At 59.7% G+C, this 13,949-nt stretch overlaps 1 protein-coding gene across 1 annotated transcript; it reads right to left on the reverse strand.

The window, feature by feature from the left end:
- Positions 1-1,247: 1,247 nt before the first annotated feature.
- On the reverse strand, positions 1,248-10,612 carry CCDC9B (coiled-coil domain containing 9B). Its single transcript, XM_057724750.1, is given in 12 exon segments — positions 1,248-5,106; positions 5,190-5,232; positions 5,813-5,912; positions 6,012-6,065; positions 6,640-6,698; positions 7,013-7,212; positions 7,858-7,983; positions 8,075-8,230; positions 8,831-8,929; positions 9,213-9,326; positions 10,142-10,168; positions 10,170-10,612. Coding segments are annotated over 12 exon segments (1,707 nt in total). The 5' UTR covers positions 10,287-10,612; the 3' UTR covers positions 1,248-4,494.
- Between the last annotated feature and the right edge of the window lie 3,337 nt (positions 10,613-13,949).

Here is a 13,949-nt window from a genome sequence, read left to right on the forward strand (position 1 = left end):
ACTTTTGACCCTCTTTCTTGGTTGGGGCCAGCTGCCCTGCTGAGGGAAGAGGAAACACTGTGTCCCTAGAGTTTTAAAAGGGAAAAAGCCTTCATTGTTGGTTATTTTTGAAGGTTGCAGGAGAGCTCGCCCTGGAGAGCTTGTTGAGAAGGAGGCCGGCCTGAAAGAGTCCTCCCTCCCCCTCCCACAAAGGTACTGTTGTGTTTGCCTCACCTCCCGCCTTGGGGCCTGCTGCTCCTCGAGCCAGTCCTTAAAAGGAGCAGTGGGTGCCACATTTGTTCTTTCTGGTGCCAGGTCTGTGCTATTTCACTTCCCCGGCGTCAAGTGGATGCTTAATGAGAGGCGGTGACGCAGGCCGGCAGACTTGTTGAGAGAAAGCAGCCTCGGTCTGTGCTCTATGCAGCGTCTCTCTTTGTCTTCCCCATCCTCGCCTTCTCCCCCTCGGTGGGGCTGTGGTCACCCCGTGTCAGCTCTTCCTTGCCCTGATATCCCTCGCTCAGAAGGAGACGCTTGCGTGGTCTGTGGACACTGACAAATGACTCAAGAGGCAGAAGTGAAGCAGTGCCTTTAATTTCTCCCATTCCCTTGACCTCCCTGATTTAGTCCCCCAGATAAGAAGATATGGCCAAATTGGGATTTTTGCCATTTCCTTTGTTGTTTTCAGGGTCCAGTGCTATCTTTTCCTGTTATTCTTGTCCCCGAGACTAGGGTTTGGGGCTGGAGCTAACTGGTGGTCAAACTTGCCAAACTCGGGCCTTGTTAGATAGCTGAGGATCCCCTGCTTCCAGGGATCCCCAATTACCCGTCTCTTGATTATAAGAAAATACAGGCATGCTGCTCCTTTGGGTGATAAAACTTTAGGAAGCATGGAGCAAGCTCCACAAAGGAGTTTGTTACTGGGGAGTGAGTTCGTGAGATTGCTGTGATGTAAACAGAAGAAAAGAGGAAATACTCTGAGCTGCAAGAGCCAGTGTGCAAAGTTAGGGGGAAGTTCTTAGGACCTCCTTGTGGTCCAGTGGGTGGATGAGGGCACAGAACATCCCCTGTGAGAGCAGAGTCACTTCATAATGTTTTTAACTCAGTCAGACTACCCCAGGGGATTAAAAGCAGCTCACTGTCCTAGAAGGCTGGGTAACATTTACAGACCATCCCTGTTTCCCTGAGAGTGTATCGACTCCAGTGACGAAGAGTCTAGGAGAGAAGACAATGGAAAAGATGGAAAAAAGGGTAAACGGAGATCACAACAAATAGCTACTTTATTTATTCGACAAATATTTACTGAGTGCCTCCTGTGTGCCAGGCTACTGTTAATAGAGTGCCTACTGTGTGCCAGGTATATTTTGCATATTCTCACCTTTAATTTTCTTAGCAACCCTTCAACATAGGTATTACTAGCTCCATTTTGCAGACAAGAAAACTGAGACTTTTAGAGGTTAAAATTAACCAGAGTCATCCAGCTAGCACGTGGCAGGCCTAGGGTTCAGATTCCGTCTCTCGGGTCCCAAGGCCCATGTTTGTTCCCCTCTACCATGCTGCCTGTCATCCCCACAATACCTCCCTTGCAGTGTGGTCTGCTGCTCCCCTCTGTAAGGTGATATGGACCAGGACAGAGATGCCTTCCACCTCTTCTGCCCTCCTTGTTTTGAGACCTTAGGTAAAGCTGTCATGTCCCTGCTGGCTCCCTACTACCCTCTGTGCTCTCCCTTGTCAGTTCCTCCAGCTCTGTGCCTGGGCTCCTGAAGCCATGTGCCGTGAAGAACTTCCCATCTTTGAGGCTCAGTCTAGTCCATTGGTTGGCGAGGAGAAGGGAATCCAAGAAGGCTCCCAGCCCCGCCTTTAACCAAAGGAGCCAGGAAGAAACAGACCAGCCTTCCATGGCCCCCAGCTTTGTGGAGGGATGTCTACCCTTCCCTCCTGTTTCTTAGCTGTTTCTATCCTAGAGCAAGAGGGGTGGCCACCAGAGCTGCTGGTTCATTGCTCCTGAAGAAAGGCTCCCCTTTTTTGAGAAAAGCTTAGTGATACTTGCCTCACACTACAATCTTCCCATAACGAAGATGTCCTGTGCCAGACTCCATTCTCTCCAAGCCCTAGTGACTCACTCCCATGCCATCCGTCTCTCCTAACATCCAGAAGGGAGAGAAGCCCTATATTTCTCCACAGCCCTTTTGCCCATCTTCCTCTCCTGCTCAGGTCTCGTTGTGAGGCCTCAACAAGAGCTCTGCCCAAACTCTACATCCCCATCCCATAATCAGACATGCCTTGGCACATACACTTTAATGAAGGCACTTCTGTGCAGTTGGCAGCACTGTTGGTTGGAGGAAGTTTGTGAATCTTAGAATTCAAATTCTGGATCACAATTATTTGGGAGACATCTGAATTTGAGGGCTCTACCTGAACCTACTGTACCCCAGCTCCATCCTTTGGGACTCATGGGTTCCAGAGCCAGTGCCATGCTCTGAAGCCACCTACGTGTGGCTGGAAGGCAAGAGGAAAACTTGAGCTTGGAATCTTTCACCCTTGCCTTTTCATATCTCAGAGGGGTCTTCTTCCCATATGCACAGAATGTTCCCAAGCCTTTCCAAAATTCCTCTGGTCAAGCCCCACCTCTTCCAACCCCCTTCACCTCATCCCGTTCCCAACCAGCTTTCTCACTCCCCACTACAGGAAGTTGGCACCACCCGCTCCCAAGCATCTACCCAGTGCCTCAGCTTCCCACCCAATTCTGAGGCCAGGAAGCTCCCACCGGGCAGGGGCTACCTCCTACCTCCTACCCCTACCTCCTACAGAGCCAGCAGCCAGCCCTTAGAGTGGAGAATCTGTCTTTGCCCCTAGCCCTCCATATAGTCTAGTGCAAACCTTTACTCTCAAAGTGTGGTCCAGGAACCAGCAGCAGAAGCAGCACCAGGAGCCTGTTAGAAATTCAAATTCCCAGGCCCAGCCCAGACCTCCCAAGTTAGAATCTACACTACCCTGCACTTCACTGTGTGAGAAGCACTGCTCTAAACAATCTAATCTACCAAAGACACCCCCTCCTCATGCCTCCTCAGTAGAGGGGGTGGAGAGCAGAGCAAAAGCCAGGGAGGAGGCCCGGCCCTCACACAGTTGAGCCACAGTTTAGGCCTCACTGACCATGGAGAAACGCTGGGAATGGTCTGGACACTCCCTAGAGAACACAGAGAGGCTGGTGAGGCCAGGGACTGCCGCAGAGAGGAACAACCATGGCAGGGTCACGTGGGGAGATTCAAGCAGGGGCTTGGGGGCAAAGAGTACACACGATGGGAAAGGAAGGTGCGCCTGCCTTTGCGAGCAGAGCAGCGGTGAGATGGTTCCCTCTGGGCTCCTACCACCATCCCCAGCCCCTGTCGGGCACCTACAGCCAAGAACAGCTCCTGCCGTGCAGCCTGGATCTGCCGGATGACAGAGTTTCTTCCCTCCCTCTTGCTGGCAAAGTCACCATCGCCCACTGGCTGCATTGCTGGTAGTGGGTGCTCAGGAAATGTTTGTTGAATTGAGAGGAAGCCACAGCTTGCGCGGAGTCTGGATAATTCACCAGACGTAGGCCTCAGGAGAGGGGCAGGAACGGAGACGAAGTAGGAAAGACAAGTCCTGATGTTGTACTTTGCTGGAGTCGCTGTTTCTCTGCCTCTTGAGTCCCCAGCTGAGACCTTGCTTTGGCATGACACAGTGCAGGGAGGCGGCAGGAAGAGGAAGTTGGAGATGGCAGGCTCCCCCTGCCCCCATCCAGGGTGCACTCGATGTCTGACCCTGGGGTGGGGAGGAGGACCCTGACAGTGAGCTGCCCCACCTGCTGTAGGGAGAGGAAGCTATCCCCTCCTCACTGCCCTCCCCGCCGTTTCAGAGACTTTCCAGAGACCCCTGCTTTCTTCTGTCCCCAGCTCCATCCCTGCCGGCTGTGGCTTTCTCTGGGCCTCAGCCTCCTCTTCCTGAAGGACAGGAGGCTGCCAGCTGATTGTGAGATCGCCAGGTTGGCCGTCTTGTGAGTCGGGGACTGTGATTCACCTGGGTGCAGGGCAGGAGTATAGGAAAGGGCCTGGGCCTGGGCTGGCCACGCCAGCTGCTGAGGCTGCCTGTCCGTGAGGAGCCAGGAGCTGGCAGTTGGAGAGGGAGGCCTGGCCCTGAGGGGGACAGAAGCCAGGTGGGCCAGGTGCTGAGTGCTTCCAAGCCTTGTCCTCTCGTGTGGTCGGGGAGCTTGTGGCCTGGGCGGCAGTGGGCTCGGGACAGGGCTCACCAGCCTCATAGACCAGGTGTGGCTCTACCTGCAGGTGAGAACACACATGTGCATGGTGGGGGGGGGTTCCTGTGAGGGGCAGGGCTTGGCTCCTTGCCTTCACGGTGTCACTCCACTGGAGAGTTTGCCAAATTGCTCAGCCAGGCTGCCACAGCCACCAGCCACCACATGCCCATGGCAAGACTGTGGACGGCATTCTCCCTCCTCCTCTCCCCAGCCGGGCCACCTGCTCCCAGGAGCTTTGCTCAGCATCTTCCTGCAGGGCCAGGACCCCCTGTCCTGCTCCTCATTCCTCCTGTGCCCCTCAACCTTTGGCTGCCTCCTCGGGGGGGCCTGCTTCGAGGCGCCAGGCCCTGCTGGGCCCCAGCCTTGCCAGGCCTGTTTTCTCTGGGTTCCAGGGGCCCTGCCTCTTTTGGGGGCCCAGAACAAGGAGGGGCTTCCGGCTCAGCCTGGGGCTCCGTCCACCCCAGGGGCTGCTCGTGACCCTCCGGCCAGGACACAGGGCTCTCCTGAGCCCCAGGTCTTGGACTGAGTACGCGTGTGCTCTCCCCAGGCCCAGGGCTACTGGTGCCTCCTAGAGAGAGGTCGAGGGGAACCAAGTCCGTGTTTTGTGGAGAGCCAGGCTCTGGACTGGCTGTCCAAGCTCCTGACTCCCCTTTTGGCCCCTGTGGCGATGCTGATGCTGGGGCTGGGCTGGTGGCCGGGGCGCTCGTGGGTGGGGCTGGGCTGGTGGCCGGGGCGCTCGTGGGTGGGGCTGGGCTGGTGGCCGGGGCGCTCGTGGGTCTGCCCGGCTCCATCTTGCTCTGAGTCTGCACGTGTTCCTTCTCATTCGGAGTCTTTCTGGTGCTTTGGCTTCCCTGAAAACAAGAGGTTGGCTCTGCTGGTTGGTGAATTCAGGGCTCATGTCCCTAGCCCGCCCATCCTATGCCCAAGTACCCACCTCCTGGTTCTCCAGCTCCTCCTTGGCTTCCTTCGTTTCCCACCTGCAGAAACATGGAACGTGGCAGGTCCCCTCCTACCCAGCCTACTTCACGTCACCTGCTCCGTAGCTGCAGCCCATGTCCCCAGGGAGAAGCGAGAGCCCAGGTTCTCAGAGGAAACTCAGAGCCAGAATAAGGCCCCAGGATGCTTCCCTTCCAGCCCAACCTTCCTCCCCAAACTCAGCCGTTTCCTCTGAACGCCGCCACCGTAGCCCTGTCACAGGTCCCCAGCTGCTGTTTATGGCCAAGCCTGCAGCACCTTGAGTTCTGTGGGGACTCCGGGCGCGTCCCAGCCTGCAGTGCCTGAGAAAGGCGCGCCTGACTTCCCCCCGGGGAAGGTAACTTCTGTAATTACCACCGGGCTCCCTGGGCACCAGGCTCTTGCTGCTGCTGCCTTTCTTGATGGTCTTTCCCATAAGTCATTAACCTGCCACAAGGCAGCAGTCAGCCAAGAGGCAGGGGCCCCGGGGGCTGGAACAGGCACCTGGGCCAGTGCCAGGCCTGACCTCCCAGGGGCAAGGGAGGGCCAGGAAACCAGGGACCCCAGATGCCTCCCTCGATTTTGCACCGTACCACACGTTACCTGCGGGCCCTGCCAGTCAGCCTCTCTGTCCCTCGAGCTTTGCTGCGTGTGGCCGGCGCCAGCAAGGGTCTGCTGGGTTGCCCACCCCAAGTAGTACCGCCTGAAAGAGATGGTCCACCAGTCAAGAGAGAAGAGGCCCATAGCAGCCCAGCTCCTTTACCAGCTCCTAGGACCTGCTCCTCCTCCTCTCCCAACTCACCTTTGCCATCAGGGGGCAGTGGTGGGGGCTGTAGCTTTCGGTGGCTCCTGGGACCTAAGTGGGAAAAGGAAATAGGGAAAGGGTGGGGTCACGAAAGATCCAAAACAGGAACATCGGTTCTTTCAGGACCAGGAAGCTGTCAATCCTCTCTTGGTCCAGTTGTCAGTGTTCTGGCTCCCAAAAAGAGCCCTGGCCTAGGGGTCAGGGGAGCTGGGTCCCTGTGCTCACTTTGTCACTCCTGGCTAGGTGACCGGCAGAGCCTCTCCAGCCTCAGCTCCCTTGTGTGTAAACTGAGGGACCAGCAATGCAGAATTCTGTTCCAATAACAAGCCAGGGGCAGCTGCCACCCATGAGGGACAAACACTTCAAAAAGACCCCAGCGCTGACTTCCTAGTGAGCCTTTTCCCCAGATCTCCTGGGGTCAGAATCTAGGACAGGGGCTGTGGGTTTAGAGGAAGGGAGGTCAGGGTGCCCTCCTCTGATAGGGAGGGAGAGGAAGGAAGATGTTCTTCCATGCTTCCTTCCAGCTCTGAAAATAAGTGGTAAACCAAGAGACAGAGAGCAGAGAGGGAGGGGGGCGAGGGGTGAAAAACGCCAGGAGGGGCGGGCGGGAGGTGTGCCGGCTCACCCCGCGTGCTGCCCACCCTGGCCGGACACTCGTCCCGAGGCTTGCTGGAGTCCTGTAGCCTGCGTTGCAGAGACAGGGAGTCAGGCTGGCTGGTGGCAGGGAGGACAGAGGCTGCAGGGCAGCTGGTAGGCTGACACTGCCTGCCCCAACCCCAGCCCCAGAACTGAGGACAGCAGGGGGAGGGTGGGCCCAAGAAAGATGGGGAACCCAGTGCCCGCACGGAGCCCAGAGCCCAGGGCCCAACCAGAGGGCCAGGCAGATCCTCACTGCCCTGGGGGGGGGTCCCAGCAGCCCTCCAAGAGGCACCCACACTTAGCCCAACTCAGCCCCACAAGCACGTCAACCCGGCAAGATGCCCAGCCCTGCCACCCACGTGGGCTTGGCCTTGTCCAGGTCCCACGGGCGGCGCCAGTCACCCTGTGCATCTCTGTGCCGCGCCAGGCGGGCCAGGTCGATCTGCTCTCGCTCCTGCTTCCACTGGGCGTAGTCCCAGCCCGCCTCTGGGGGGCCCCCCACAGGCCAGCGGGGAGCTGGGCCTGGGAGCAGGCCTGGACTCCGGGGCTCCCGGACACCCTGCAGGTAGAAGACACTAAGCACCATGGGGTCGAAGCAGAAAGAGCCCTGAGCGTGGAACGGGGATCCAGAGAGTCTACAAACCCCTGCCTCTGTCAAGGTTTTGATGTCCCCACCCAAAAATTAGATCTGTTCCATCTCTAACGTGCTGTTTGCCACAGGGACGTTTCCATCCACGCGTTAGCAGTGGGCAAGTTACTAAACCTCTCTGTGTGTCATTTCCTCATCTGTAAAATGGGGATAATAAGAGCATCTATCCACGGGGTTGTTGCTGGGTGTGTGGTCACGCACAGGGTGGAGAGGCAGCCAGCGGCTGTGAGCAAGAGCCAGATGAGGGGCTGCTGCCACCTAGAGGTCACACCTGGCACACGGCCAGTCTCTTACACCCTCCTGACTGGCCTCCAGACCCCCACCAGACGTCCAGGTATCGTAAGGCGCGAGGTCACATTTCTGGCTTACCCTGTCGCTCAATGCAAAACCCACCCAACGTGGAGACTGGCCAGAGAAAGGAAGAAGGAGTGGGAATTCCAGAAGGTCCAGCCTGGGCCATGTCCCCGCGGATGGGGACATGTGTGACTCAGCTTCTATGCCTCCCCCAAATGGGGACCGCCACATTCATGTCCCCATCCCCTCTTGACGAGGTACCTTCCGTGCAGAATCTGAGCTGATGGCCGTCGGCATAGAGGGGCTTCGGCCCAAGCCCCCTCCAGGTGACCCTTCTGCCCCCTGGCTTCTTGCTCTGGTGGGCTTCTCACTTACGATCCGCTTGGCCTGGGGGAGGTGAGGATGGTCAGTGTGGCAGAGCCAGGGAAGAAGAGGCTGCCTTCCTGGTGCCTGGGCGTCCCCCACCCACACTGCTCACCTCGGCTTTGTTTTCCATGGTCACGGCCAGCTCCACCCGCTCTCCCAAGCAGAAGGCACCAGTGTGGACCTCTACTTCTTCATCCCCAAGCATCTCATCGGCTGCTCCAGGTCCAAGGGTGCTCCTTGCCCAGTTCCGGCTGACTATCCGCTTCCCCTGCAGAACGAGGTGCCGTGCTGTCAGGCCACACGGGTAGCCCTGGGCAGAAGCAGGGGGCTGGGTCCTTTGGGTGGTTCCCCAGGCTGGGATCCAGCCCTGGCCCTCCCTGGAATGCCCACAGAGGAGCTGACTCCGCGAGGCCTTCACATACCAGTGGCATTAGGTTATCCAGGCCTGGGGCCACCCAGGGGCCCAAGATGCCACAGTGGCCCATCATCTCTGAGCTGGGAAATCCAAAGCACTCAGACAATGAGGCTCTGTCCCTCAGACACTGTTCCTGGCATTCAGCCCCAATGTCTCTGTGCCCCTAGAGTTTGGGGTTCAGGAGTGGCCTGTGCTTGGGGGCATAGGTGCAGAGCTCTGGGGCTGGAAAAGGGCATGAGGAGGCTTCTACTTGGTCACCTTTCAGCTGCGGCTCTTTGGGGATGGAGGCCTGCAGTGGCTTGGGCTGCATGAGTTTGGGAACTGGTAGGTATGCCCCAGAATGTAAGTGGGAGAAGCAGAGGAGCGGAGGCGGCTGTGCTCCCCTGGCACGGGCTGGGCCTCCACTTCCTCACCACCCCACCCTGCCTCCCAGGTGGGTGTTACTCCAGGAACCTGGCTGATGGTGATGGTGAGGCCGTCAGGATGGAGGAGCTCCGGCATGGTCACAGCCATGCCCCCCTGCTCTGCCTGCCGCCGGTCTTCCTGGATCTCCTGTGGGAGGGCCCGGGGTCAGCACAGGCCACGGCCCCCCAGACGCACAGAGACACAGATGTCGACAGGCCTACACAGAGAGACACCAGTGGGACACCAAGGGGCAGAGGCATCACCTCACGGCATCCCCAAGACCCTCACAGAGCCTCTGAGATGGAACACACCCATCCTGACCCCGGTGCCAGGCTCAGAGCCTGCAGGGAGAGACCACCATTCAGCGGCTGCAGATCAGACAGGGCGCGCCGACCCAGTCAGTCCTCCCAGCCCGCCACAGCTCACTCACCTGGTACCTGCGCAGCAAGGCCTGGTTCTTCTTGCGAAGGGCAACTATCCTCCGGTCCAGCTCTGCATCCTTGTCCTCCTGCCTGCTCCCTGGGGACTCAGCCCCATGAGGCCCCTGCAGAGGGCAGGGGGCCCGAGCTCCTGACTGCTAGCCCATCCCTTACCCGCTCCTCAACTTTCACACTCGCCCACCCTACCATAGTCTTACCACCCAAGGAGCAGACCCCAGACCCAGAGCTAGGGTCGCATGCGGAGGGGGGCCTTGGAAGGCCCCAAGCCCCCACCCCGCTAGGCCCATCTGCCCATCTCCCTGCCTCCCCCGGAGCGCAGGTGGGGGCCTCATCCCCTGGCCCGCAGCTCCCGGCAGTGGCTGCCCCTCCCCCAGCTCTCCAGGGAGCTCCACCGCCTGGCAGAGCCTGGAATGGGAGTTATAAATGGCTCTGGCAGTGGAACCTGCCGTGACTGGGAAGTTGCCAGGGGATTCAGGAGGTCGAGGAGGGAGCTGTTTGGCTCCCAGGCGGAGAACCACAGCTAAAAGAGAGGCCCCCGCGTTGTCCTGGGCTCCCAGTCCCTGGACCCCACTCCCTAGGCCTGTGCCCAGCCTGCGGGAAGGCGCTGCTCCCACAGGCCCAGCCTCTCCAGGCCCTGAGCTGCCGGCAGTCAGTCGGGGCAGGAAAGAGGCCACTCTGTGTGCAGGCCCAGCCGGGGAGCCACCCCGGGATCGCTGTGCCTCAGCACCACAGAGATCCCCGAGTCCCTCCTTCTCTGGCTGCGGGGACTCCGTTGCGGCCATGTCCCTGCCCAGCCCCCTGCCTGCCTACGCACGGCCCTCTTCCTCCCAGGCCCAGCTGTCCCCAGCTGTCCCCAGAGGATGGCTGCCTGGTGTCCCAGCCCCAAGAAGCCCCCCGCCAAAGGCAAGGTGCCACTCACAGCCGAGTGCATGGCAACAGCGGGCACCGGAGAGAATTCCAGAGCAGCCCCGGGGGAGCCAGAGCAGGAGGGAAGCGGGAGCCACTGGAGCCGGGCCTCTGCCGGCCTCTCCCTGCCGGCTTCGCTGCTCAGCACACGAGATCATGTTGTGATTACAAAAGACTCCTCTGGGCTCCCAGCCAGGAACGCTGCGGCCACCGCCCCCACCATGCGCTCTCAGAGGGCGAGGATCAGGGCAGCGGCAGCCAGCTGGCCCTGCCCGGCACCTCTCCCTGCCCTGCCCTGGCGGCGGCAGTGTCCCCAGACAGACTGGCAGGGACTTCTCCCTGGAGGGTGCGTCCACACAGGGGGCCCTATGCTCCGGTAGGACCCCAGCCTGGGCCTGCCTGCAGATGGATGAGCAGTCGAGTAGAGAAATGTCCCTCCCATTACTTGAAAAAGGCCTAAGCCCAGCCCATTGCGCTCCCTGGTCCGAGGGGCCCAACTCAAATGAGCGTCCCCTGTCCCCTCACTCTCCTCGTCAGCTCTGGTCTAAGTAGGGATCAAGCAGCTCACCTCCCCTAGGCCACCAAGCACTACCGCATACCTAAAATAACACCGTTAGTCATTCATTCCTGTAGGTTCAACATCGCCTTCCCTGTATTTTCAAGTACAGTCGCTCCTGGGACGCTCAGCTGTCCAGGTCACCCCTTGGTGTGGGGAGCCTCCCTCAGGGCCCTGCCACCACAGCTCAGGGCCGGCCCTCGGTTCCCAACTCTGGGCCCTTCCTGGCCTTGCTCTCCAGCGCTGGCCCTTTTAGCCTCTCTGATCCTGGGAAAGGAAGCAACCTTTCTTGGGAGAGTCTCTCCCCAAAGCTTCCTGGTACATCCGAGGCTGCTGTCACTGCCCAGGGGAGCAGCTTGCCTGGCAGTCCCACCCTGAAGGCCTCTGGGACCTGGGGCTTGGGGGTCCTGGGAGGAGGGGTGGTCTCTGTACCAGGAACACCTGGGGTCTGGTTCAGTCGTAACAGGTCCCCGACCTCCAGGCCCTGAGGGGCAGGTCAGAGGTCCCTGCATTCCTCCTCATCCCTGATCAGCCAGGCCTGTTTCCCTAATCCCATGCACGACTTGTCCCCTTCTGTCTCCAGAGCAGAAGGCCTCTCTGCCTGCTCTCTCCTACTCAGACCAGCGCAGGCAGCCAGAGGTCCAACCTCTGCTCCCCTTGAACTACCTCTTCCTGTCTGCCCTTCCCTCCCCACGCACTTAGCATCTTTCCAGCACAGGCCTTGGAGCAGCACCCCTGACCCCACAGCCGATCTCCGCCACCCCAGAGTTCCATCCTGCTTGGAAATGCCACTGTGTTCTCTTTTCCTTTCATGCCGGATGTTCCCACTGAGTCAGACTCGTCTACATTCCCAGCAATAGGGACGCACCCAGGCTACACACACACACTTCTTCTCCCACCATCTCCACATGCTGCCTACTGAGTTCCAGCGTAGTCTCTGAAGGCCAGGGCAGGGCCCTGGTGGGATGGCAGTTGGCCTCCTGTCACCTGCCCCATGCCGTGTGGTTGGAGCTGGAAGGCCTGCAGAGCACCAGGCTGGGAGGAGGAGATGCAGCTGAGACCTAACGTTCTCTGTCATCTTTGGAACCCAGCTCCCCAGACCAGGTTTGGGGAAGGCGGGTGTAGATAGAGGAGGCTGCAGGGGCGAGGCAAGGTCTGCCGTCCCCCTCGCTCCTGTCCCTAGCCAGGGTGGGGGCAGGACACAGGCACGGATAGAAATCCAACCATCCTGCAGGGAGAGCACCCCAGGTCTCTGGGAGGGCCTGCAGGAAAAGCCTCCCCTAGCCTAGTGGCAGAGACCTCTGGACCCAGCAGGCTGGAGGCCCATGTGACCAGGAAAAACCAATAGTCAGACAGCCCCGTGGTTGCCGGCCACATGCTTCCAAAGTGTTACTCACACAGCACGTCACGCCTCAGAGCAGCCCCCGCATTCTCCTATTTTCTCCAGAGTCTATGGTGTGCCTGTCTGCTCCCCGCTGGGCAGAGGCTCTCCGAGGGCAGGAATGGTGTGCCAAGGGCCTCGAAATCCCCAGGGCCTGGCACAGTGCCCTGCAAACTACAGAGCATCCCTCGGCTCTTGCAGAATGAACACTTCAGTGAGTAACCCATGCTGCTCTGTGTGTGGCCGTGGGTACCTGTGCATCGCTTGGGGCTGCCTTTCCTTCCACCCGGAACACATGCAGCCCTGAGGGAGGCGGCGGCCGGTAAAGTCCCTAGAGCTGAATTTCCTTTCCCTGTCTAGGAAGGGCAGGGCCTGGCCAGCCTGGTGTTCCCGAGGGAGACCAGCTGTTACTCTGTGTCACCACTAGGGGGCAGCAGGGTCACAAGAGACTGGCTGGGGCCTCTTCCCTCTTCCTTCCGCTCCCAGCTCCTCTCCCACAAGTCTCCGAAACCCCCACCTCCCAACTCCACCAGACTGGAGAAGCCACTCGGGCTGTAGAAGTCTCGTTTTATTGGTGGTGAGACCAGAGAGGTAGCACCCTCTGCTCAGCCTGTTTGTGGCTCAGATGAACCCAGCAGCCGGGCACCTGTCTCCTGCCAGCACTCTTTTCCTGGCTGCCCCAGCAACACTCTTCTGCTGATACTTCATTCCGTGCCCGCCCTCTCTCTGGCCAGGCATGGGCCGGCTGTCCCCGTACCTCGGCCTCAGCTCCGGGTCATGTCTCTTCCCTGGCTGGTCCCCCACCCTCTCAGGCAGCCTGCAAGCTGGGCCCGTAGCACCGCCACCCTACCCCCAGCGCCTCCCTGGACCATGAAACTGCTGTCATGACGCGTACTGACTAGAGGCGTAGTGCAGGCCTCTTGGGTCAGGCCAGGCCTGGCCCTGGGTGGGCAGGACTCAGAGTGAGGGAGGTAGAGCCAGAGGGATGAGCTCTTGGCAGGCTCCAGCCCAGGGATGGTCTGGGCCCTATCACTCCCAAGAACATGCGTGCCAGAGCAGGGCGGGGCCGAAGTCCTTTGAAGCATCAGGTAGCAGAAGGATGGTCTGGGAACCACCCCCGCCACACATACACCCCCAACCCCCTCTCCATTCTGTTCCCCAGGGCACACCCTGGGCTGGGGCATCCTGAGCTTTCCCGCTCCAGGCTGGCCGTGGGAGGAGAGCCGTGATGTGGACCTGAACTCCTGAGCGACTTCACCCGGTCCAGTCAACAGTCAAAGAGGGAACAACAAGTGAAGAAGACCCGGGCTCCGCCTCAGAGGCACCTGGCAACACCTAGCCACATTAGCCTGAGGCCAGAGTGACATAGGACTCGGATCAGCGGAGGCATTTTCCAGGAGACAAGCTTCCAGGGCGTGAGCGGGACTCCACAAGGGGACGGCAGTGAGAGTGCTGCCTGAATGCAGCCTGAGACGCCGTAGTGGCTTCTCACCAGTAAGAGAACATTAGGTTAGGACAGTGCAGACCAGACCGGGGAGCTCACTGAAGGGCAGACTGAGAGGGCAGAGGAGTCTGGAGGAGCTCCCTGAAGGTTTTACAGCAGGGGCTGAGGCGGCCATGCCGTGCTTTAGGAAGCCAGGGAGGAGGCTGAGTCCAGATCCTGGAGGGAGGGGTCTGCACCAGACAGGGCAGGGGAGTTTCCAGGCAAGAGTGAGCAGGAGAGCCTCAGAAGGCCTCCGAGCATCAGCACGGGGCCTGGGTTGGGGGAAAGGTGTGGTGTGCGGGTGGGGCGGGGGTAGAGTGGGGGGAGGAGCGGGGGCAGGGACGCCAAGACAGCACCAAGGACTCAGGCCTGGGCCCTCGTGGATATGGGGAGCAGGCCAG

This window comes from Hippopotamus amphibius, chromosome 2, assembly GCF_030028045.1.
Source record: "Hippopotamus amphibius kiboko isolate mHipAmp2 chromosome 2, mHipAmp2.hap2, whole genome shotgun sequence".
NCBI classification, from domain to species: domain Eukaryota; kingdom Metazoa; phylum Chordata; class Mammalia; order Artiodactyla; family Hippopotamidae; genus Hippopotamus; species Hippopotamus amphibius.